Source organism: Aspergillus melleus (genome assembly GCF_016097325.1).
Source record: "Aspergillus melleus strain CBS 546.65 chromosome Unknown contig7, whole genome shotgun sequence".
Classification (NCBI taxonomy): domain Eukaryota; kingdom Fungi; phylum Ascomycota; class Eurotiomycetes; order Eurotiales; family Aspergillaceae; genus Aspergillus; species Aspergillus melleus.
The window spans coordinates 3217346-3239933 of record NW_025763376.1 but is presented as its reverse complement, the minus strand read 5'-3'; the positions used below and the strand labels follow the sequence as shown (position 1 = coordinate 3239933).

The 22588-nt window shown below is 51.1% G+C and overlaps 10 protein-coding genes across 10 annotated transcripts; 4 read left to right on the top strand and 6 right to left on the bottom strand.

The window, feature by feature from the left end:
* Window positions 1-1633: 1633 nt before the first annotated feature.
* LDX57_012087 (uncharacterized protein) lies at window positions 1634-2732 on the bottom strand (the record flags this gene model as incomplete). The annotated part of the gene is made up of 2 exons (XM_046093820.1): window positions 1634-2232; window positions 2306-2732. The coding sequence occupies 2 exons, from the start codon at window positions 2730-2732 to the stop codon at window positions 1634-1636; spliced, it is 1026 nt and encodes a 341-aa protein (XP_045949798.1).
* Window positions 2733-3459: 727 nt separating this feature from the next.
* Window positions 3460-3882, top strand: LDX57_012086 (tautomerase family protein; the record flags this gene model as incomplete). Its single annotated transcript, XM_046093819.1, has 1 exon — window positions 3460-3882. One exon carries the CDS (start codon window positions 3460-3462, stop codon window positions 3880-3882), a length of 423 nt encoding a protein of 140 aa, XP_045949797.1.
* Window positions 3883-4980: 1098 nt separating this feature from the next.
* LDX57_012085 (uncharacterized protein) lies at window positions 4981-5292 on the top strand (the record flags this gene model as incomplete). Its single annotated transcript, XM_046093818.1, has 1 exon — window positions 4981-5292. A coding segment is annotated over one exon (312 nt), but the record flags the coding sequence as incomplete, so codon positions are not given.
* A 3367-nt stretch (window positions 5293-8659) lies between these two features.
* Window positions 8660-9433, top strand: LDX57_012084 (putative ribonuclease H1; the record flags this gene model as incomplete). Its single annotated transcript, XM_046093817.1, has 1 exon — window positions 8660-9433. One exon carries the CDS (start codon window positions 8660-8662, stop codon window positions 9431-9433), a length of 774 nt encoding a protein of 257 aa, XP_045949795.1.
* A 569-nt stretch (window positions 9434-10002) lies between these two features.
* LDX57_012083 (uncharacterized protein) lies at window positions 10003-11028 on the bottom strand (the record flags this gene model as incomplete). The annotated part of the gene is made up of 1 exon (XM_046093816.1): window positions 10003-11028. The coding sequence occupies one exon, from the start codon at window positions 11026-11028 to the stop codon at window positions 10003-10005; it is 1026 nt and encodes a 341-aa protein (XP_045949794.1).
* Window positions 11029-13107: 2079 nt separating this feature from the next.
* Window positions 13108-13452, bottom strand: LDX57_012082 (uncharacterized protein; the record flags this gene model as incomplete). Its single annotated transcript, XM_046093815.1, has 1 exon — window positions 13108-13452. One exon carries the CDS (start codon window positions 13450-13452, stop codon window positions 13108-13110), a length of 345 nt encoding a protein of 114 aa, XP_045949793.1.
* A 12-nt stretch (window positions 13453-13464) lies between these two features.
* LDX57_012081 (uncharacterized protein) lies at window positions 13465-14597 on the bottom strand (the record flags this gene model as incomplete). The annotated part of the gene is made up of 2 exons (XM_046093814.1): window positions 13465-14375; window positions 14453-14597. The coding sequence occupies 2 exons, from the start codon at window positions 14595-14597 to the stop codon at window positions 13465-13467; spliced, it is 1056 nt and encodes a 351-aa protein (XP_045949792.1).
* A 936-nt stretch (window positions 14598-15533) lies between these two features.
* LDX57_012080 (pepsin-like aspartic protease) lies at window positions 15534-16784 on the top strand (the record flags this gene model as incomplete). Its single annotated transcript, XM_046093813.1, has 2 exons — window positions 15534-15632; window positions 15699-16784. The coding sequence occupies 2 exons, from the start codon at window positions 15534-15536 to the stop codon at window positions 16782-16784; spliced, it is 1185 nt and encodes a 394-aa protein (XP_045949791.1).
* A 775-nt stretch (window positions 16785-17559) lies between these two features.
* Window positions 17560-19014, bottom strand: LDX57_012079 (uncharacterized protein; the record flags this gene model as incomplete). Its single annotated transcript, XM_046093812.1, has 8 exons — window positions 17560-17951; window positions 18014-18121; window positions 18176-18199; window positions 18262-18312; window positions 18362-18578; window positions 18641-18693; window positions 18757-18922; window positions 18988-19014. 8 exons carry the CDS (start codon window positions 19012-19014, stop codon window positions 17560-17562), a joined length of 1038 nt encoding a protein of 345 aa, XP_045949790.1.
* A 1028-nt stretch (window positions 19015-20042) lies between these two features.
* On the bottom strand, window positions 20043-21776 carry LDX57_012078 (uncharacterized protein; the record flags this gene model as incomplete). Its single annotated transcript, XM_046093811.1, has 3 exons — window positions 20043-21067; window positions 21125-21380; window positions 21444-21776. 3 exons carry the CDS (start codon window positions 21774-21776, stop codon window positions 20043-20045), a joined length of 1614 nt encoding a protein of 537 aa, XP_045949789.1.
* Window positions 21777-22588: the final 812 nt, after the last annotated feature.

Here is a 22588-nt window from a genome sequence, read left to right as displayed (position 1 = left end):
TCAAATCAAATTCATTGACCTTCCTTTCCCGGATGCACTGACAGGCCTGACGGATCAAACAGGATATATTATTTGCAAGATAATCTAACAACAGTTCAATAATAGAATCTGGAAAAACATTCAATTGAACAACTGCAGAAAAGCTCTGTCTCTGAACATAATGTGTTCATTGAGTCAGATCTAATCAAAAACAAATCTTAGTGATGCTTTGACAAATAGAAATAGTGTTACATGTATTCTGTATTATTGTTCGACGGGTCTGGATGTCAGATATCATCTAAATGTGAATGAATTTCGTCTCGCGGAGTAAAGGAACCTGATGAAGCCTTGCAGATAAAGTAATAATAAAGAAATTGCTGCCTGTTTGAAAAGAAAAGAAATGTTGATAACTGACCGGCAGAAGGGAAATAAAGAGATTTTGAGTTGTATAACGCTTTCTTTTCGGGAGTTGTCGTTGAAAATTATGCATCTTATTTTGATGTTTAAAGAATGTCTTTCGTGATCGGATCATGTAGAAGCAATGAAAGCAGCGATAGTCTTGATGAACAAGGAGCCCTGGAATCGGCGCGTTGTTGAAAAATGGAATAAGACAAGGCTCGCCGGAGACAGGATCTCAAGATAATCGCTTGAACATTTAAGTATTGGTATCTTGATAAAAAGTTCTGGTGACAGCGGAAAGATGTTTGGAATGATAAGAAATCAGATGGATTGAGACATGAGTTAACAGCACGGCAAATTCACAGGAGGTGCTGATCCACAGTCGATAGGCATCACAGTAGATGAAGAGATCCATGAAAGATAGATCGGTGAATAGATTGATTTGTAAGGAAGCTGGCCAGTTGATGGATAGAAATAAAAGAAAAAAGGAAGACGTACAGAAGGGAAGAAGGTAATCGCTATTGATAGATTTGTTTTATCGCATCTCTACGCGTTAAATACATGCGTGTAGGGAAGTTTCAAGTTTCAAGATATGATCTGTCTCTTTTAATTTGGGCGGGCGAGGGAATGATGGGGGCACGCATCTTGGGAAACGGGACGACGCACAAAGGACGAATCAGAAGGGGGGAAAGAGAAGTGCAGGTCGGGTGCGGGACGGCTTATGTGGTACAGCGGGCGGGAAGAGGGATCTAGGTAGGCTCGTAATATTCCCGGGCAGGGTTGGGTAGTCCAAGAGTGATCCCGGGCGGGAACCATAGTAATGCCGGGCAGGATCAGTTCGATCGCATAGTAATACCGCGCAGGGTCAGTCGGATCGCATAGTAATGCCGCGCAGGGTCAGTTGGAGGAAGCCGGGGCAGAATCGGGACGGTGCGGGGGATGCAGAGACACATACAAATGCCGCGCAGGGTCATGCTTATGTCAGAAAGTGCGCAACGGGATCCGTATGGGCAACCGTAGTCGGCGGGCCGGGCGCCGCGGGGGGGCGACGAATGGTGTATCTAGGCGGTAATCCCTGTACATGTGAGAGACTGGATATGCAGATATGATGTTCTGGGTGTCTTTTACGGTGGAAAGTCGTGATCATTATTCAGTACTACATATCGTGGTGCAAATGTTAGATACAATCAGCGGTAAAAAGATACATAATATTATTTTTGGATGTATGAAAACCAAGAAAAGGCCACATTCGCCACTAAATCTGACTTGATACTCCATCCCTCCTAAACCCCAACTGCTGATCCATCACCTCCCTAACAACCAAATCCAACGGTCTCCACTTCATCCCTAACTCTCTCTCCGCCTTCGTAGCATCCACACTCCAAGACTCCCCTGGAATACTCTCCCTGATCTTCGCCCCACAACCTGGATACTCTCTCTCCACAACCTTCGCTACGTCCTTCCACGCCGCCTTCTCACCCGCTAGCAAAAACTTCGATCCATCCGGGACCGAGTCACTAAGCGCCTTGACATGTGCCTCAGCTACATCCTGGATGTGTACCCCTGTGATATTCCCCAATGGAGTACCACTCATGATCGTCCCGAAGAGCATCTGATTCGTGCTGCCTTTTATCTCGTCGGCTGTGGTTTGGAGGTGGTTGTGACCGTAGACGAAGGCGGGATTGAGCGTGACTAATGAGAAATGGGGAGACTGATGTTTTTGGAAGTCCCAGGTTGCGTTGTAGGCGAGGAGTTTGGAGGCGTGGTAGAGGCGCATCGCGGTGACAGAGTCGTTGCCATCCGGGGATGTGAAGTCCGCGGTGGGATCGACGGTGAAGTCCCAAGGGTTGTTCTCTGGATTACCACATGTTAGCTGTTGTTCATCTGATATAGCTTCAACGGGGTATGATGAGCGAATAAAGATTACCTTTAATAACACCCCCCGCTGGGACCCCGGTAACAGGAATAAACGCCGCAATAGACGATGTAACCACGACCTTCTTGATACTTTCTACCTTTGCCGCTTCAGTCAATATAGCCGTGGTACCCTTGACTGCTGGGTCAAAATAGGACTCTTTGTCCGTTCCATGCAGAAGAGGGGACGCGATATGCAACACATGTTCAACACCATCTAGTTTCCCCGCAAATGCGGAGTTCTTGGTGATGTCCACGACCACGACGAATTCCACTTTATCGCTATATCCGTCTTTCGAAAAGAGATTTTTGAGTTTTTGAATCTGTTGTTCACGCCGCACACTGATGCGTAGCCGGTAGCCTTGCTTCAGGGCCTGGAGGGCTACGGCGCTGCCGATGAAGCCGGTGGCGCCGGTGATGAAGATGAGACCGGACGGCATTGGGTTGGTCATTTGGGTGAGGGACCTGGCTGGTATGGAGAATATTGATGTGAGTTGCTACGCGGATTTAGGCGGCCCTTTAGATCCATTCATTACTCGCTGTGGCAACATATGAGCCTTGTGCCTAATGTGTGATACTGTGCCGTTTGATAAAGATCGATGTTGATTAGTGAACAGACATGTTTATAGATTAGTATTCCGATTATGATGGTATATCCGATGCGAAATATTGATTAGTGATCCACCATGACGTACATACTCTGTAGTCGTCCTTTCTCCCGGTCGTCGGGCTGCCATGGATATAGTGTACGAGAAGGGCTTATAGCTCGGTGTCGATTGTACAATAGTAGGAAATGCACCATACGAGGAAAAGATCAATCAATTCATTAAGCATAACACGATCAGTGCCCTTCTTCCCTTGTCCAGTATTTGATACTTTGACAACTATGATTATTAATCTAACACCAATCTGCTCAAATTATCATGATCATTTTGACCCATTACGAAAGAGTTATGATTATTGATCCGATTTCACCGGGATGATTAGTCCTTTCATCAAACAGCGGATCAAGGAATACAAGTAGCTTTCATTTCGTCAAGCCAATGCAGCTTCTCATCTCTATTCATCCGTCTTCCCCGGTCCTTCGAGCCACCTAAGACCTTAACACCACCCTCCCTTGTATTGGTTTTCATTCCCAATCAAATCCAAGCTAAACCTCGGCCCACAATGCCCCTCTGGCAAATTCATCACGGTTCCCAAACCCTCTCCGATGAGGATAAGAAAGCCCTCGCGAAACAAATCACCGAAGTCTACGTGAATTATGGGCTGCCCGCGTTTTATGTCCGAGTGGAATACCAGGAAATGTCCCCAACGACTTCGTTCACTGGCGGCGAACATAACCCTAAATTCGTGGGTTTGACCGTCTACCACCTTGCGCGCCAAATGACGTCCGATTCACAGGTGCAACGGTTCCTGAGCGATGTCGATACTGTTTTGACGCCCTTGTTTGAGCCGAAGGGGATCGATTGGGAGTATTTTGTGACGGAGGCCCCGAGTAATCTGTGGAAGATAAATGGGCTGGTGCCGCCGCCGGCAGGGTCAGAGGGGGAAAAGCAATGGCGCCGCTTGAACAGACCTGTGAAGCTGTGAGAACAATTTTTTCTATCACTCAAGAATAAAGTATGTGATGGTCTCTTGAAGTATGGGTTGGGTTATTTCGGCTAATGCAAGTCTGCGAAATATTCCTACTGCGGGACACTCTGTTTATGCTTGTAAAGAGATCAGGTTGCCGTTGCAGTTTAGTAGTTTCTCAAAGTTAGACTCTGCTATGGTGCCGTCTAGTCTATTGTATTTTTCGGTATAATACGGGAGATTTTTCATTGTGTTCACTTCACATTAGAAGGTCTTTTTCTTGATGCATACTTTCTCTATCCATCGGGCCAAGGGCTTAGGCATGCTATACACCACGACTATATAGATAATTGTAGATCGCTACTACTCAAGCCTAATCAACATTAGCGATCTTACGGCAGTCTGATAAACGGTAACTGGCTAGACACGAGATGGAAGGTACCTGGTAGAGGGAATCGCAAAATACGGGTGCAGAGTCGCCAGAGGAACTTCATACTTCGGCATCTAGTAGTCTCTTTGATCATCTACAGCGGTTAAAACATTTGTTATTTTAAATTATATGAGCATTGTCACATAACATGGATACTTTTTTTCAGTATGCTCATATCATCCAAGGCCAAAAGATCACCTATCACCTATGTTGGATGCTACTATACTGAATCGTGATGTTGTGCCAACTGCATCCCTTTGTTTTCCGCCTACATTAGTCATCATTTCTTGCTAAGTCCCTACAAGTCGAGGATAGGCAAAATCTTGAGACCTATCAATTCTCCCGTCTTGTCGCAGCATTCTGTGTTCTAAATGCCCACCTACATATAATATAGAAAGAATGATGGATTGGGATACTTTGTGTTTTAACGTTGCCACTTTGAGTACAGGCGTCTTTATTCTCGACTATGACGCAAACAAGTTTATCGATCACACCATCGTTGTCAAACAACGCCTGGACATTTCACAGACTGTTATTGCCCTCTTGACAGCTGGCGCCGAATGAGAAGAGGTCTGCAATTCAGCGATATCCGTTCCAATGTCTATCTTGTCTAACTCCCTCGTTAGCTCGCTGTAATTGTTGCCGCCACCTTACAGCATCGCAGCCCCCTAGCCCTTGGGGACGTCATGGGCTCGACTATCTCTAATACCCTTGGTGCCTTTTCTTTGGGGCTACTCTTTTACTCCCAGGGTCTGGAGCTTGACCGCAGCGCTAAAATATACTCGGTCCTGCTATTCGTGGTTACAACGCTCTTTGTGACGCTGGCATTCTTCAACCAACTAAATCAAATCGTCGGCAGAGTGTTGATTGCCACATTCGCCGTCTACATCTTCTCTATCATCTACGCCATCTACAAGGACGTAGCCTCACCCCCAAAACTATCGAACAACGATAGCAATCTCAAATCCGATGATAGTGAATCCGTCGATCACGCCCCTGTCTCTAAAACCTCTCCTCTCATTGAAAATGAACATGCGCCGTCATCAGCAGACGAAGAGAGCAGACGAAGCAAAAGCCTTTCTTTTCACATATTCCACCTCATCCTCAGATTAATATCGCTTTCTCTGTCAGGATACATCCTCTCCCACAGCGCCGTCACCGTCGCCGACTCCCTGCATCTCTCAGGAACCGTTTTCGGCCTAACAGTTGTTTCCTTTGCCACCACTCTCCCAAAAAAACTAGTTGCAATAATCAGCGGCTCCCGCAGCCACGGCGGGATTATGGTCGCAACGACGGCAGAAAGCAATATTTTTCTGCTAACACTTTGTGTTGGTGTCATCGCGGCGAAGGGTTACCAAATACAAGGGGCGGATGATTTTGTGCTTTTCGAGCTGATAGCAGTTTGGGTCTCCTCTCTGCTATTTTGTGCTGTCGTCTTCTTCGGGCTCGGAGGGATGCAGGTGTACTGCTCTTGGTTGCCTACCTCGTGTTCCTGTGCCTGGAGTTTACCACTTACCGGCGTTGATTAGCATAACCCGTCTTTGTAGATCATATCTAGAAAATAAAAGCTAAGGGTGTAGTAGCTATAGCAGTCTAGTGATATATAGCTAACAGAAAACAATTCTTTTCAGTCTTATTAGGATTCTTTCCGCTGACGAATGCTTTTTTTACACATATTTCTGATTGCGGATAAACACAGAAGAAATAAACACGCTGATGCACGGTGCACCTTGCACCTTGTAACCAATAAACACTATTTTAGCACTCACTTGACGATTGAATAGCGAGATAAGCAAGCAATTTTATAAAGAACAGGTCCTGCCAAAAATAATGAACATCCCTTTTAAATGCCGCCTGCAAATCCAAAGGCGACATAAATATTTAATCTTTTGGCAGCCAGTACTGATATGTTCTGTTTATCCTACAAGTATCATTTGACCTGCTACCCGTCCTTTCGAAACTTTGACATCTCTAACAAACCTCTGCAAACAGCCAAGATGTGAAGCCAATCTCAAGCTCGAGGCCCAAACGCTCATTCGTAATTGTCTTGCTCAGATCGTTCGGCATGGCTGATAAACCTAACTACAATGAAGCGAAAAAGAAAAGGCGTGAAGGAACTTCAACTCCTGAGCTCCTCGGAAAAGACCGCCCAAGATAATAGACTTAGGATCAAGGACGCAAAAGCCAAACGACTGTTGCTGGCAGTAATGCAACAGGGTGTGATGGATGAGAGCCAATAAAGCTCAAGCAGAGGTTCAAGCCAATGACTTATACCTAGCCCACGTTCTCGAATTCGTGCCGGAATTGAATGTCGTAAACTTCCCTGTCTGCAAGTTTGCGCGTTAAAATAGGCACGAAGTCCTGATCCCAATACCATGGCATTATTTGATCGAAGGCATCGTGATCTAGACATTTATTGATGAACCTTGGTTAAAGCTCCTTGTCAAAGATTGCAAAAAGCCCCGTGGGGCTTGACAATGCCAGGCTATATTAGAAGGTTCCCCTGTCCCAAGCTGCGCCCATTAATCGTAATAATGTGAACGGCGCAGAAGAACCTCTGTTACTAAGACGAGAATAATAAGAAACTTCCTCGGTAGTAAGAACGAACATGAATGCCAATCGAATTTCATGATAATCGTTAAACACAATGCGATCAACAGCCGTGCCAGAAACCCAATGCGAAGGTTGGACCATCTCGATAAACAAAAAACATGCCCACTCGAGATCCACAAGCGACATTATATGCCAATCATCATCAACAAAGATATTGCTCTGATAAAGATCTGTCAAAAAGTAGATAAATGGTCCCCGACAAAGATCACGAGTGAAAAACACAGAAAACATTGCTCGCATCGTCGTTAAGCGTGCTGATTGATAAATGTAGTCAACAAGATCGTTGATAGCGTTTGATTGATATCGCAATCAATTGCTATGATAAGACAACGTATCTATCACATACGAATCAACTATAAAATATGTATAATCCCAAAATATATCTGTTGGAATGCGCTCATTCTCCAGGTCCTGAATCTCCAGAGAAAGAGGGCAATTCTCAATTAAAAAAAAACCCGTCGTGGTTGATTATGAACGACCCGACTCTCGGGAGAGATGTCTTGAATAAACTTAGGTAGATTTTGCTGAGATCGCGAAAGAAATTGGCCCATAACCTAACGTTATCTTTGTTCAAGGCCCAAGTGGATGACAGCATCTTTCCTTTTGTTTCCTCGATATATTCAATCAACAGATAGCCAATATTCAGTCGATCACATTGAAGCACGTCGTTTGTGTTCTGATGACGGACATATTTGGAAGGGACTGGACGACCGAGAAAATGTAGTATGCGAGTGCTTAAGCGGCGCAACCAAAAGGTGAAAAAAGGAAGACAATCAACTCGGATGAACTAAACAAGCCATCAGTTGCTAAAGTGGAGTCTCAGAGGCTGCTAAAATCTCATACAGTCTCCCCAGTAGACATCGCGAAGCCATAAAGCCGCGGGATTGGGATGTCTGGACAGGTTTCTTCCAACCAGGCATAGGTTCCTGCTCCACACCTAACCTTTTCGTCTGCATTTCCGGGTCGAAAGTCCTCTCCAATGCGATACGACAAAGAAAAACGAACAATGACACGGTTCCCGACTTGCTTCTTGAGTTTCCAGTCTAAAACTGTGACTGGAACGCAGACATTGAAACTTCCATGGATCCACTCCTGGACATCTGCCACCCGGCACGCGTTGGTCGAATGAAGGTTCAAATGATGGGCAACAATCCCCTGTATCCAGCTGCGCTTGCTCTCAAGTAGACTAAAGAATTGGGTTTCCTGACCGAAGTAATTGAGCCGGTGTAGAATATTAACCTCCCTCTTCCTTGCAACGGAGTACGTTATCTCCTCATGAAGTAGCTGTCGTCTTCGGGACATAATCGCGTTGGGCCCTTGAGCAAACAGTCTTCCTCAGACCAGGCAGTCTACGGGTTGATGCTATGCCCAGAACCAGAACTTCTGTTTCAAGATTGCTGCGGAGCATCAGTGTCATTTGGCCTTGTGTGTGAAGGGCTGGAAATTGATTCAATCTGAAAGTTGATGAATACTGGGGAAAGGGGGCCCAAGCATATACTGCCACCGCCTTCCAAACACTCCCGCCGTCGGGATCGTCCATCTTCTCCCTTGTAAACATCGCAACAACCTCGAATACAAATATGGACCGTCTGCTATTCCTCCTTCTTCCTAACATCCCTCCACGCACCTCCTGCGAATCGTGATTTTCGCCTGCTTCAAAGATGGTTTTCCTTTTCCCCCCGTCAGCCTTCGAACTCCCCAATGGTCGTATAGTGTGGACCGCACAGGCTCGTGGTCTGCCCGGAGTGCACCATGGATTATAGCTTCACGGAGGATTTCGCGGACGAGCACGAGCACGAGCACGAGGATGAGGATGAGTACGGCTTCTTCCCCGACGATGACGACGACGATGACTCTACGATTGAGGAGTTGTCACCCCGTGTCCGCATTTCCAGTCCTCCCCGAGTCGGCACCGGGCGCGTCCTTCCCGCCAGATTCCGCCCGGCCATCGGCCATCGCGCCTCGCCAGCGGTCTGCCGGTTTATCAACACCGCCAACCCGACACAATTCCTTATATACACGGACGGCGCGTGCTTAGACAACGGCGGGCCGAATTCCCGAGCTGGCTGGAGTTTCGTTTTCAAGCCCTGTACGGAAAACCGCCCGGGATACGTGCGCCAGCCCCTGGAAAATAAAGGGCCTAGTGGCGAGGCGCACGGCCAAACAAGCAACCGGGCAGAACTGCGCGCTGTTATTGCCGCTTTGGGATTTTGGGCTTGGCCCGGTGAAGGGTGCAATAGTCTGGTGATTGCGACGGACTCCGAATATGTCGTAGAGGGGGTGACCTCCTGGGTTCGTGGATGGGTACGCAGGGGCTGGATGACAAGAATGGGGGCAGCGGTGAAGAATCGGGACCTCTGGGAGCGTCTGCTTGGTGAAATTGAACGATGGCCTGAGCACGGTTTGGATATTGCATTCTGGCGTATCCCAAGAGAGTGGAATACGGATGCCGACTATCATGCAAGGCACGCGGCTTCTCAGGATAGAGCAGACGCCTTCCAGGAGGTCCGCGGTGTGCTTGTGTGAACCAACGTATTAAGATGGTGGAAGATTAGGTCTTGCAGTGAGGCGGCAATTACCTCAACATATCATCGCCTAGTCTTCCTTTGAACGAAAGAAGCGCGTCAGTTGTTGGAACGGGCGCGTAGATTCTCCGGGTCTGTCAAGGTTCCAACTTATCAATTGTTTGGTCCGTATCCCCGGCTCTCATAGCCTTTAGGAATATTACAGATCTGCAATCCTCACTGCCCTAGCATACCATAGGCCGCTGCCTTCTTCGGCTTGCACGGTGCTTTTGTAGCTAGCTGCTCTATACCTTGGTCCCGAGTTTGCGACATGTACTGTCTACGTCCTGGCTACTATAGACCATCATGTTATCTGGCCAAGACAGAGAATGGTTTCTTTCTGCTCGTCGGTCACCACTCCATGCCCTTCCTCTCTTCGTTTCTCGGTGTTGCTCTTATTCTGTCTCACCTTCATGGCCGCACGTCTGTCCGCCTCAACCGGTCGGCGACTTTTGTACGAAGGACTTTTAGTGGGCTTCACCTCCGGTAAAACCTCTGTTCTGTTGTTGTTTCCTCCGGGGAACGAAAGGGTTATGGGTCCTCCACTTGCCACGGCGTTCCTGGAAAATCCCACAGCGTGCCATCAACAGCATGGTCAGAAACCCATTCCTGGCATAGTTCGATATCTTCTCCCTCTCTATTCGGCGGTACAGACACGAAGGCGTACACTAACCGGGGCCGGCTGTGAGGATTCGGGGCTGAAGGAGATGTATGGCAAGGCAGCAAGCGCGCCCAGATGCTTGTTTCCCAGCCCGGTTCGCGGCGTCCCCACTCCACTCGATGTCCTTGGCCAGTATTGATGACGAGTACACGCTCTAGGGACGGCAAGGATAGCCCTCCGGAGGATGGTAGGGAAAGTGGCTCCGTTAAGCCGTCCGATCGAGTAAGCGCAAGGTGGGTGAGACTTGGGCAATGCTGCAACGCCCGCAGAAACGCGTCGTTGACGCAGGCATTGTAGAGAGCGAGGCATCGGAGTCGCGGCCAACCTGACCACACCTCAGGCTCTGACACCGCATCTGGTTCCGACCATGTCACTAGGGTATCGCAGAAAAGCTCGTCCCGAACCGAGCAAAATTCCTCCAGCGCAGTAAGGCGGCTGAAGGCTTGTCGCAAGATTTTCCGTAGTCCCAACATGTCCTCTTCCGGATACAGATATCGTAGCGGCATGTCAATGACTAGCCGTCGCAGGGTGTTGGAGAGAGCCAGCGACACTTGATCCACCTCCCTTACTGTTTGCGGCTCCTCAAGGCTGTCCACGGGGAACGGACGCAGAAATAGCGATTCGGATTGGTGCAGCGCTCCATGTCCATCGATACTGTCATCTCGCAGCCAGCTCTTCTCAGCCTCGATCAAACCATGCAGTCGCTTTTCCGAATCCAAATATAAGCAGTGTTTAAAGAGAAGACGGATTGCAACCGCGCGTGTAAGCCTGGACGCGAGGGTGAGGCTGATCAGCGTGCGCGTCACGATGTGGCCCGACGGGAACGCAACCGGTGGGTTGGGCGGAATTAGACACCAAATGACATGGATGACCAATTCATTAGGGAGAACCGGCATCTTCCCCGAGTTGATATGATGTTCGAGCCTTGTCGGGGGTGGAAGGTGGTTGTTGTCTGATTTCCATCCGGCCGCCAACCTTGGGAGTACCAGCCGTGGGGGCCAGACCCACCGGTGATGACTCTGCAGAAGCCTTCTATTAGAGGGGTCTAAGATAGAAAACCCACACTTGCATTCTCCTCTTCCCGTTGAGGTCAAGACCTGAAGACCTGAAAGAAGTACAACACTTCTACGTGGGTTGAGTTGCAAGTCCGAGAAAAGATATGCATCTGGTAGAAACCCATGTGGAACACTCCAGATATCTTGGAGAGGATAGCTGACAATTGAGCTCGAGTCCCGGCCATGGTGGAACGCCACATTACATACTTGTTAAAGAGATGAACTACGGTGTATGAACAATATGTCAGCCAGAATCATCACAACCCCCTTCTGGATTCCATGAATACCCGTTGCCACACCCGTGGATGTTGAGGGTGGCGAAACGTAGCCATGATGTAACCCTTCTTTTCTACCTCTTAAATACAGGCCGATGTGTGAATGTAGCAGGGTTGAATAATCAAATGCTATTTATTCATCCCCCCATCGATTACTTTACCCTTTCAAGTACAATCATGACTGTTCGGTGCGATTAATCCCCTACACCGTATACTGACTATACATCACTTTGCGATTACACTTGGGACGAATGTTGACTGACATCAACAATCAGAGGCAATACACTAGGCCAGGCACTCTTCAGCGTCGTCAGCGTCGTCGGGGGAGCCTATCTCACCTTCATAGCATTGTCCCCTAATAAGGACGGCTCCCCGGTGTCTGATGAGGACCGGCGGGGCATCAGAGGAGGGGCAGATGGCCAATCGCCCTTTGGTTATAAAACAGCTCGTGCTCCTCGGGGGACAGCGGGATCCAGCTAAGAGAGTTGTATAGCCCTTTGTATTCCCTAACGCAATAAAGACCTGTTCTGAAGACTTCTTCCGGCATTGCGACTGCAGGCACTCCATGTTGCTCTTTATTTTGCAACGGGGTCATGTATTCTACTTGCAGGGACTCTCCATTCTAAGCTGTAACATGCGGAACGGTCCTTGACTACTATTCATTTCAGGCCTGGTATAAAAATTTAGCGGGCGTCGCTTGCCTTTGCATATATATGTCATGTGCCACGTGGACAGTGCATAGTAGTCCGCCGTCGTCATGCAGAAGCACTACGCGCTGGGCCCTGTGTCCTACGGTTAAACCTATGAGAGAGAACTCAGGGAGACCCTTCGAAATTTGTACCATCACCCGCATCCTCGCTTCTATCCGGATCGGGACATGATTCCACACCATCTTTATGCCTTGGTTGTGGAGTTTTACTCCGCAATTGTTGATGTTGTGGCCTTCATGGTCATCGTGGAAAACATTATTCTTAGCATGTACGATAATGGAAGCGATACCACGGATAATCGTTTTTGTGTTACTCATATTGGTGCCCAGGCTATTCCTATCATAGTTTACAGTGAACGTGGCGTGTCCCAATACCAAGCTCTTAGACCTCGACGCACTATTGTTTCAACCTAAACCTTCGGCTCTCCAACAGATTGTACGTCGCGGCGCGCTGAGAGTTATATTATACAGCGCGTGGTGTGTTGCATGAATCAAAATTATTAAAATCAAGTTACGCATTTGTAGAATCGCATGGATATGACATAGAACTCATTCGTAATCGAAGGTTAGAGGGGAAAAGGGTGGGAAGGGGGCTACTAATTTAGTACAAGAGTTGACGCTCACTATGGGATCTCATCGTGTTCTATTTCTACGTTTATTTATACCTACTCTTGAGCCTATTGAACGAAACCCCGGCGAACGAGTACCCACAGCTCTTCCTGTTGCCGGGATTATCTTAGCGAATCAAGTTCCATCTGTATGTATGTATCTCTGTATGTATGTATCTATCTATACATATGTATATATATACATGCGTGTATACTTGCCCCACGTGTCGATTGAGAAGGGTCTCACGCTGGAATAGAAGAAACACCGGGATAATGAGCGACGCATCGTTGGCATAGCAATTCCACGGGAATTTAAAAAACGCGCGCTCTATTGACTGGGCGGAAACTTCTTTCTGATCTCAGATTCGCTGAACCGTCGGGTCTTGGTCCGAAGCATTGCGGCGAGTTCATCAAGACTCATACCCACCTGATCCCCCATGGGAACTAGGCATTTGGCCAGGTGCCGATAGTCCTTGCGCAGCAGCCGGATGGTGATCATGATGTAATCGATATTGCGAAAGACCAAGGCATGCTCGGCCGAATAGCGGTCCTTCTGTTGCAGGAAAGCGTTGGGGTGTTCACGCCAGTGTCGGCGCGGGTTGAGATGATGAGAGGTATGATATCCGTCGTTGTAGCAGAACCGGTTACTCTGCGGGGGGGATAAGCTTGACATATCAGAGAGGGGTCATGCGGGGTCACTCACGGCCACGTCGATCAAGGTGATGCTAGACCGAAAGTCGGAGTTGGGGTCGACCTCGTCGACAAAGGCATGCTGCCCCCAGTTGCCCACCATGAGGCCAATGCGCAGCTGCAGCAGAGGCAGGAGAAAGACGAACAGGGTGGGCCTCCAGGCGACGTAGGTCCAGAGCAGGTAGATGGCGGCATAGTTGAGGCACTCGCACAGGGCAGCCTTGACGGCCATATTGATCTTGCCCTTGCGGAAAAAGTACAGCGGCAGCTCCAGCCAAATAAAGAAGTAGAAGCGACCGACGTAGCAGAGAAAGTCGACCAGCTCGTCGCGCTGGTATCGGATGGTCGACGACAGATCGTCAGGCCCGTTGCCCTCGACATGATGATGCTTGACGTGGTGGTAGTAGTAGGTGTTCCACGTATGGCCCATCAAGGGGTCGGTGACGTAGGGAAACAGCTTGTCGAACCAGGCCAGGCCGGGGGATCGCCTCAGGATGCCGCCCATGTGGATGTGCTGGTGCATCATGAGCGTGTAGGTGCCGACATAGTAGGACTGCATGATCCAGTGCAAGACGCCATGAATCCAGCTAAAGTGGCGAAACAGCCAGAGGGCGCTGGGCACGGAGGTAGAGAAGTAGAGCAACAGATGGGTCAGCATCACCACGTCCGTTTCCACGCGCACGAGTTGCCGCGCGGCCCGGATGTAGGGCTGGAGCACCCATCGCTGCAGCCAGGCGGGCAGAGATCGCTTGAGATCGGGCAGATCCCAGGTCACGAACACGGTGGGCACGAAGTCCTGGTGATGGGGGTCATTAAGCGCCCGCAGCTGGTCCAGCGTCGGCGCACTGGTGTTCGAGGCGTCCTGGGGAACTTGGGAATCCCCGGGGAGCGCGGTCCTACGTCGCACTGACAGGCGGAATCGAACGAGTTAGTTCATGCCGAGGGCTCGCGAGGAATATCGGGGCAGGGGAGGATCCAAATACCACTGCTTGCATCTTCGCCAGAGCCCCGTTGGGACTCTGTCGACCCACATTTCCCCGGTTGTCGGTCGGCGTCGTCCAGCAGATCCTGGAGAACCAGCAGATCGGACCGGGTCAGGTTCGGATCGATAAAGGAGGCTGGATCCATGATCAAGACTCAGGAGGGCTTGATTGGTGGATTGAACATAAGCCTTTCTTGACGTCGAGGGTGAAGCGTTGAAGTCGGCCTTAAAATCCCTTTTTCCGGGCCGTCAGGGAGTTTCGGCGAGTCGGAGGATCCACCGTGAGACCTCCTTTTTTTTTTTTTCTTCTTCTGTTTAGTGCTGAGGAATGTCGGGGATCATACGATCTAGCCAGTGTCATGACCAGGGGGAAGTCCCCAGGTTCGATTGATGGTCTCTGTCAGAGTGGGTGACTGAGTACGAGTACAAGTCTTAATCGCGATAATTAGTAATTACACGACATGGGAAGTGATGATGCCTGATCCTGCAGGCCGATTTCACGGGCGACTGCCTCAGGCCAGGCCCGTGCCAAGACCGCAGCCTGAGAATTCGGGCTTCCCCATCGTTCCGTTTTGGGTTTGGTTTGTTTTGATTTTTCCCCTTCCGCCACCTACGTGGTGTATACTCCGGTCTACATGGAAGTGTCTCATCTTACAAGACATTAATCAACCCGACGACGGGGGAGTTACTAATTCCGCCCGGTCGCCGGCGGAGGAGCGGTCTGGATTCCATGCCCCGAGGTTTAGGCTGTGGACTATTCAGTATTCGGTCGATTCGATGCCCGCCGGTTTCTTGACCGGGCTAGTGAAGTAATTACTATCATCTAAAATGTTTCATGATTCCGTCGACCTCGATAAATTTAGCTCAGGTTCTGCGGATCCAAATAGTGAATGTCTTGGGCTGTTGACAAACTCTGCGCAATCTGCGAAAGCCCTCCGCCGAGGCAAGTTTCGGGAATGCAAGATATATAAAAAGCTCCCAAACCCCGGTGATTCGATTCGGGTCACTTGCTGCTCCCTGCAACACAATTCAACTTTCGTTCCTAAACTCGACCCGTTTACTTATACCTTTCTCGATCCAAGATGTCTCGTCAACTGCGGTCTTTGGCTACGGCCGTGGCGCTGCTGCCGTCTGTCTGGGGCGCCGTGCTGGATCTGCCCGTCCATTTTGACAATAGCTATGTAAGTACCTGTCCGCCGTAGGACATGCGCTTATACATTCCCCCGACTTACCCATCGCGCGCATAGGCTCAAGTCGAGGCTTCCATCGGCACGCCTGCCAAAACCTACCTGCTCCATTTCGATACGGGCTCCGCGACGACGTGGGTGGTAGGCAAGGGCTGTCTCAACTGTCCCAACGGCAGTGGGTATGAACGCGTCGGCTACAGCACCGACGATTCCTCGACCGGAGTGAACGTCGGCATCTACGGATATATCGACTACTCGGGCGGAGCCACTTCGGGGCCCGGAATGGCCGATATGTTTGGTCTGCCCGCCGAGGCCACGGGGGAAGATGGCCTTCGTTGGAACCAGACCTTCATGGCGGCCGACCAGAGCTCGTGGAGATTCATCCCGGCCGACGGATTCCTGGGGCTGGCCTTCAGCAGCATCGCCGAGGCCGGTGCCACCACCCTGGTGGAGACCATGATGCAGAAAGGTCTGCTGGATGAGCCTCGGTTTGCCGTCTACTACGGCACCGAGTTTGATACCACCGGCTCTGACCCGGCCGGCGTGCTCACCATCGGCGGCTCGCACGAGGACCGCTACGTCGACGGCGAACTCACCTACGTCCCCTTGCAACAGGAAGTCGAATTCCAGGTCTGGCGCACGAAGCTCTCCTCCATCACCGGCACCGGCAAGACCGCCGGCCAGAAGAGCCAGTCGACCACCGGCCAACTGGGGGATTATGGTCGCGCCGTGTTCGACACCGGTTCCGGCTACTTCCAGGTCCCTACCAACATCATTGACGATCTGTACGAATCGATCGGCATGAACTGGACCGCCATCAAGGAGGGCAAACACATCCCGCTGTGCACCGAGTTCACCTCGGACTGGTCGGTAACCTTGAACTTCGGTGAATCTGAGACGGATCCCAAGTTGACCATGACCGGCGAGCAGCTGGCTCGTCCTGGGTTCGCCCATCGTGATGATGCCTGCTCCCCTCCCTTCGACGACAGCGAGGTCGTGGACCTGGCCCTTATCGGAACGCCCTTGCTCCATCAGTTCTACACCGTCTTCGACTTTGGCGCCAACGAGGTCGCCAACTATAGCCCCCGCATTGGGTTTGGAAATTTGAAAGAGAATTTGAAGCCGCATTTTGCCCGCTCGGGATAGATTGATAGATAGAACGCAAGGCTTTATATTGCTGGTCGTGCGCGTATTGACCCGCGCTGCATGCCCAAGTCACACCCTGTATCATAGTTCCATCATACATTAAGGTACGCTAGGTGCTCTGACCTGGCACAAATCCCATGGAAATCAACCGTACACATACTTCTTGCTACTTTCCGTTTACTAATCATTGTACTCCTAATTATTTGTTAGTGTTTCCCCCCTCGTCGCACAGTAACAGGCTTGGGCCACTGGAAATAGCTCTCGATGGCCTCTACGACACAATGCGGTGGACTAGTGGATTTGATAGCCCGTGAGCTTATAGCTGATGCCTTCCATTTGGATGGGTCAAGCAGTCAAACAGTGCCAGAAACGAACACCGTATATTGATTGAACATTTATAATCGATCTCCAGATCAATTTTCAAAAGCACCTAACACATCCCTCGCCTTCCAGATTTTATCCTGCCCTTCTTGCCTTTTACCGTGCCAGGGTGCCCACGGCGGTTTGATAGATTAGCGGCGTAGGTGGGTCCGGTTCACGAGAGCTGCAGTGCTGGGTCTGCATTCCTGGATCGTTCCTTGGAGAAGGGAACGCATTTCCGGTGGAGGTTGAGCGTCACGCCGAAGCCCCTCGCTTAGAGCTTCTCATCCGCATCCCTTTCTCGACTCGCAAACGAGGTCTCCATGGTCACGCTAGTATCCAATTGACTTGTGCTGCAACCGTGACAATCCTTTAGTACATTACCTGATGAGACTGGTAGGAGCACAGATCTCATTCATCGCAAGCTTCGACTATCCCGTGTGCCTTCGTGGATGAAATATTCCCGCGTGACCGAGATGCCAGAGTGCGGCCCGTCCACCGCTGGCGACGCACCCTCACGCACCAATTCGTCCTCCGAATCGTGTCGCGAAAGCTGCGTCTTGCTCCGACTGCCCAAATGCGAGGCCGAGACGGTTGCCTTCTGCTTGGTTCCCGCACCGACGTGCCCGGAGCTGGAGAGCTCATAACCCCGTCGTCCGCTGTAGGTCCCCGTGCGGGACCTCGATCCGAAAAAAAGTGTGCGCATAACGGGAAGGCAGGAAGCAATGATAGCAATAGCGGTTTCGATCATTGAGACGGTGCAGGTAATCATTTGCTCGTTCCGGTAGGAGTAAATGGCACGGATGACTGTTCATGGACACGGTTAGTGAATGGCCGAGACAAGCGAGAGAATGCGGCGTTCAACGTACTACTCGTGATAACCACCAAAAAGCCCAGCATGAAAATGCTGAGGACGCCAATCTTTTGCTTCTTGGGAAGCTTCAACTTGAGGACCTGGGAAATGGGAAGACAAATGACTGGTTGACGGGTTAGTCTAGGGGCAGATGGACTCTGTCGACGCGAAGACTCACTGAATACATCACTAAAGATGTTGACTGCAGTAGAGAATGGTTAGCCTAAGGCGCATAAGGAAAAACCAAGGTTGCGTTTCGCGTACACAAAATCGTAATCCAGTAGTTAATTCGCGTCTGTTTATCCGAGCAGGCTCCTGTACCAGGTCAGCATCACGATTCACTCAGACACCATGGAACACCCACTCTCGGGATGGTCGAGATCCCACAGGCGGTCCGGCGGGAAGCACTTGAAGATGATGTTGAGGAAGATAGCCAGCCAGGTAGCGCCGAGAAAGCCCAGGGTAATGTTGTAGACCATTTGGTATCTGGTGCGATCGGCGAGACGTTTGTAGAAGAGGACCATACCCGCTTTGATCAACCAAAGCGAAGTCACATACAGAGTGGAGCCCGGGATGATCATCTGCGATCGATCGTATTAGCGATCCCCCACGGGTCAATTGTTGGCTGAGCACGATCGCTCACCTTCATCATCGCAACCGTGTCGTCCTTTGTCGCATTGCCCATGTCAGACATGCCTATGAAGGTGTTTGGGTCAGTCGACGAATCGTGTGCTCAAGCAAGGTCGTCATTGCACCCACCGAGATTAAACATGTAGTGCTGGATCACCAGATCGGCGATGAGACAGAGGGCGGACAGCGTCAGCAGGAAATCATCGACATAGAACCGTTTGAACAGTCCCCATCGGATGAGCAATCGAGCAACGAGGAATATGCAGGCTACGACGGTGCAAATATACCATGCGACCTATTCCGGGCAGAAAAGTTAGCATGGAGGCTGCGCACATGAGATCAGAAAGGCATAAACCATACCACCTGGCCAACATCAGGGCGAGCCATGATGACTCTCTGTGTACCTGCAGATGTGATCAAGGAGCAGAAAGGAGCGAGGACCGTTGAGCATATCGCCGTCCTGCCCCGAGGTTCAAAGGACTAAAGAACGGTCCATTTTCCTGTTCCTGGGCTGGCATGATTTGAGTTTTTCACCCGAAGCGTAGTTGTGATCGCATCGCTGGGAACTTCCACTCTGCGTCTGGAAGGGCTCCCGATGTTCCCCCGGATCGGACGAGGGTGACCAGTGTCGTTCGATGCCGGGCAATAGTGTCCAGCACCTTGGAAGCCGAACCGTGGAACGGAATGGGTCCACAAGTCCGTCTTGGGAACAGAGCGACTGGGCTCCGAGACACCGGTCCCTCAGTTCATATTTTTATGTGATTTTCCGTGATGCCCATCTGGGTATGAAAAGAAGACGGGAGTTGATCCTCGTGTCAAACTGTAGACGTGACTGAATGGAGTGGCCTGCACTTTGTCCCTTCCGCTAGAAGAATCTAGGGGCCAGCACCCTGCATGCCATAATCCTGGTAGCCGACCTGGAATCGGCATTCCTAGGCAATTTCTTGGCGGTTAAAGTTAAACGGTTCCCACTTCTGTGAGACAAAATGGACTGGACGAGGCTCAACGAGCGCGATATCAAGTCTGCTCACTAGACCAGATCGGGCCAGGCCTAACACCGATCGTCGGTCAATGTCCGTTCACGGTCCCCATTCGTGCAGGCCGGTGGTGAAACTTGCCACATATTGGAGGCATAGCTGAGATTGTGGATCTCGTGTTGGAGATTTTGAATTTCGATAGTGCTTCAAGAAGCCCCGCTAGTCCCAGAGGCGACATTGCCTCCGAGCTAGGGGGACCAGAACGAATAAACTGAGACTGAAAAAAATCACAGGCGAGCAAAGGAAGGAAATCAGACCCCCCACAGCATTCGAGACATATTATTTCGTTAATTAAGGTGAAAGAATAAAAGAAGTATAGGAAAGCTATCTATGACGAATGAAATGTAAACAACGAACACGGTACATGATAGAGCAATATCATGAAGACATGGTCACCGGGTTCTGCACCACGGGGTACTGGGGATAGTGAGGCTTGTACACCGACTGGCAACGAGCGTTGAACTCGCCGGTGGTGCTCGTTTCGATGGCCAGCTCGTTGCCCGGCACGCCGACCTTGGCCAGGGGCCCGTTGACGGGTTTGGCCTGGTCCCAACCGGGGCCGGCACTGGGGTTTTTGATCCAGGCGACGAACCAGTCGTTCATGTAGTCCGCCAGCGCCTGCTGCGCGTCGGTGACGCCCGAGAGCTTCGAGAAGCACTCGTTTCCGCCGTGGAAGAAAGGCACCTCGCTGCCGTGGGAGGCCCCCATGCCACTCATGCCCAACACGTTGTCGTAGTCGCCGAACCAGCGATAGATCCAGGTGGGCTGCTCAGCCGCACGCACATCTAGCAGGTAGTCGGTGGCGCAGAGGAAGCGAGCGTCGCCGTAGGAAGCTCCGCTCATCAGAGCGACCGAGGCGTAGTCGGAGGCGTTATACGCCTCCAGCAGCTCGTCGTCGGGGATCCAGGCCAGGTCGGCGTCGAAGGTGTTGATCCACGAGGCGAAGTCGCCGTTCTCGGCGCCGTAGACGACGCTGAAAATCTTGCCCTCCTGGTCCGAGTTGCCGACAATGAGCGGCAGCGACTTGGGGTAGTTGCCGGCCGCAAAGCGAGCCGAGTAGTCCGAGAAGCGAGTGATCTCGTCCACCACGGGGGAGAACCAAGTGTTCGAGGTCGAGTTGAAGTAGGTGGTCTGCAAGGCATAGGTATCCGCCTCGCGCAGACAGGCCAGGGTCGGGTTGGCGACATCGCAGTTGAGCGACACGCCGGCATCCTGCATATCTTGGGCCACGCGGGCCAAACCGACACCACTGGGGGTGACGGCCGGGCCGGACTTGGCGTTGGCGGACATCTCGATCGCGCCGGCCAGGAAGGTGTCGGGGTGATTCCAAAGGTAGTGGTCTACGTGGACGGCGCCAGAGGAATGGCCACCGAGCACGATGCGCGTCTTATCACCACCGAATCCTGCATCTAGTTAGCGGAATCTCCAAGAACGAATGTTCCTTCGCCTGGGGAGCTAACCTTGGATGTTGTTGTAGACCCATTCCAGCGCCATTTCGATGTCGAGGATGCCAAAGTTCTGCGACTGGCCCTCGAGCTCGGGGGCGTTGGGAGAGGCATAGACCGACTCGCGATAGTTGACGTTGACGTAGATCACATCCTTGCGAGCAAAGTTGTGACCCTGCCATTGCGCGTTGCTGTTTCCGCCGGTGACCATAGCACCGCCGTAGATGTACACGAAGACGGGCAGATTGCTTCCGCTGGAAGGGGTCCAGATCTATGATTTTGTCATTAGCCGTGCGTCGTCCAAGGGGCGATTCAAGGGGGGGTCGGTTCTCACGTTCAAGTTCAGACAATCCTCGCTCTGGGCCACGATGGCGTCGCCAGACATGGCCTGGGCGCACGAGGGACCATAGGAGGTGGCATCGAATTTCGCGGTGGTCGACTCGGAGAGGGACTGCGGCGCCTTCCACCGATTCTCGCCGCCGGTGGTCTGGGCGAAGGGGATGCCCAAGAAGACGTTGGCGTTGCCCTGGGTGAAGCCGGAGACCAGCCCTTGCTGGGTCAAGACGGTCGGGGCGGCACTACAGGTGGCTCCGGCCTGTGTTTGCAGCAGAGCCAGCGCGGTCACGGTCAGGCACAAAGCCCGATCAATGAGCGAGAGGAGGCCCATGGCGGATGGCAAGGGCAGGGGAGACGAAGAGAACAGGAAAAGAGCGTGCCGATCAACAGGTTGCCAGGCGAGTCCGCAGGGATGACGATATTTAACGGAAATCCTCGATAGGGGAGATTTGGCGGAGGCGCCATGTCACCGGCAATTTTTCTTCTATTTTTTCTTTCCAAAACAGATTAGTTTCCATTTTCTCCCACTCCTGCTCCTTCTCCGTCCGCTTTCATCTCGACTGTCGAGGGCAAAAGTCGGTCGAGGCCCACCGGTTCCCACGTGGCGCCCGAGTCCGTCGCTTCGGAACTTGGCCGCTACCACGCTGGAAAAGGGGACTATTGAACGTTCTCGCCGTACGCGAAAGACTTCCATCCGGGACCGTCGCCGTGGTTGGCTGCTGAGAAGGACGAGGAAGGCGTCGAGAAGCGATGAGGAAGAAAGTGGATCGGGAGAATTGTGGAGGAGGAAAAAGAAGGAACAAAAAGCCACGAGGGACTCCACCGCCCACGTGGTTCTGTTTTGTTTTACTATCGCCATTTGTGATTTGATAGTATAGACGAGTCTAGTCAGAGAACTGGAGGGGGATATATTTTTAGTCTGTGATTTTATAAAAACTTGTTCGCTATAGCTCCGGCTAAACATCGCTCTCCCCAAGCCGATTCAATGGTCCACCAAGGACCCAACCCTCAGAACAAGACCATCGCCAGTCTCTTCCGGTATTCTCCTGATATCACCTCGCTCCAGCAGAGTGCCTTGGCGCAGTCGTTACCCGGGAAGTTGCGCCAGGTCGGTCCGTTCTTCTTCCAGGTGGAGAAGCGTCC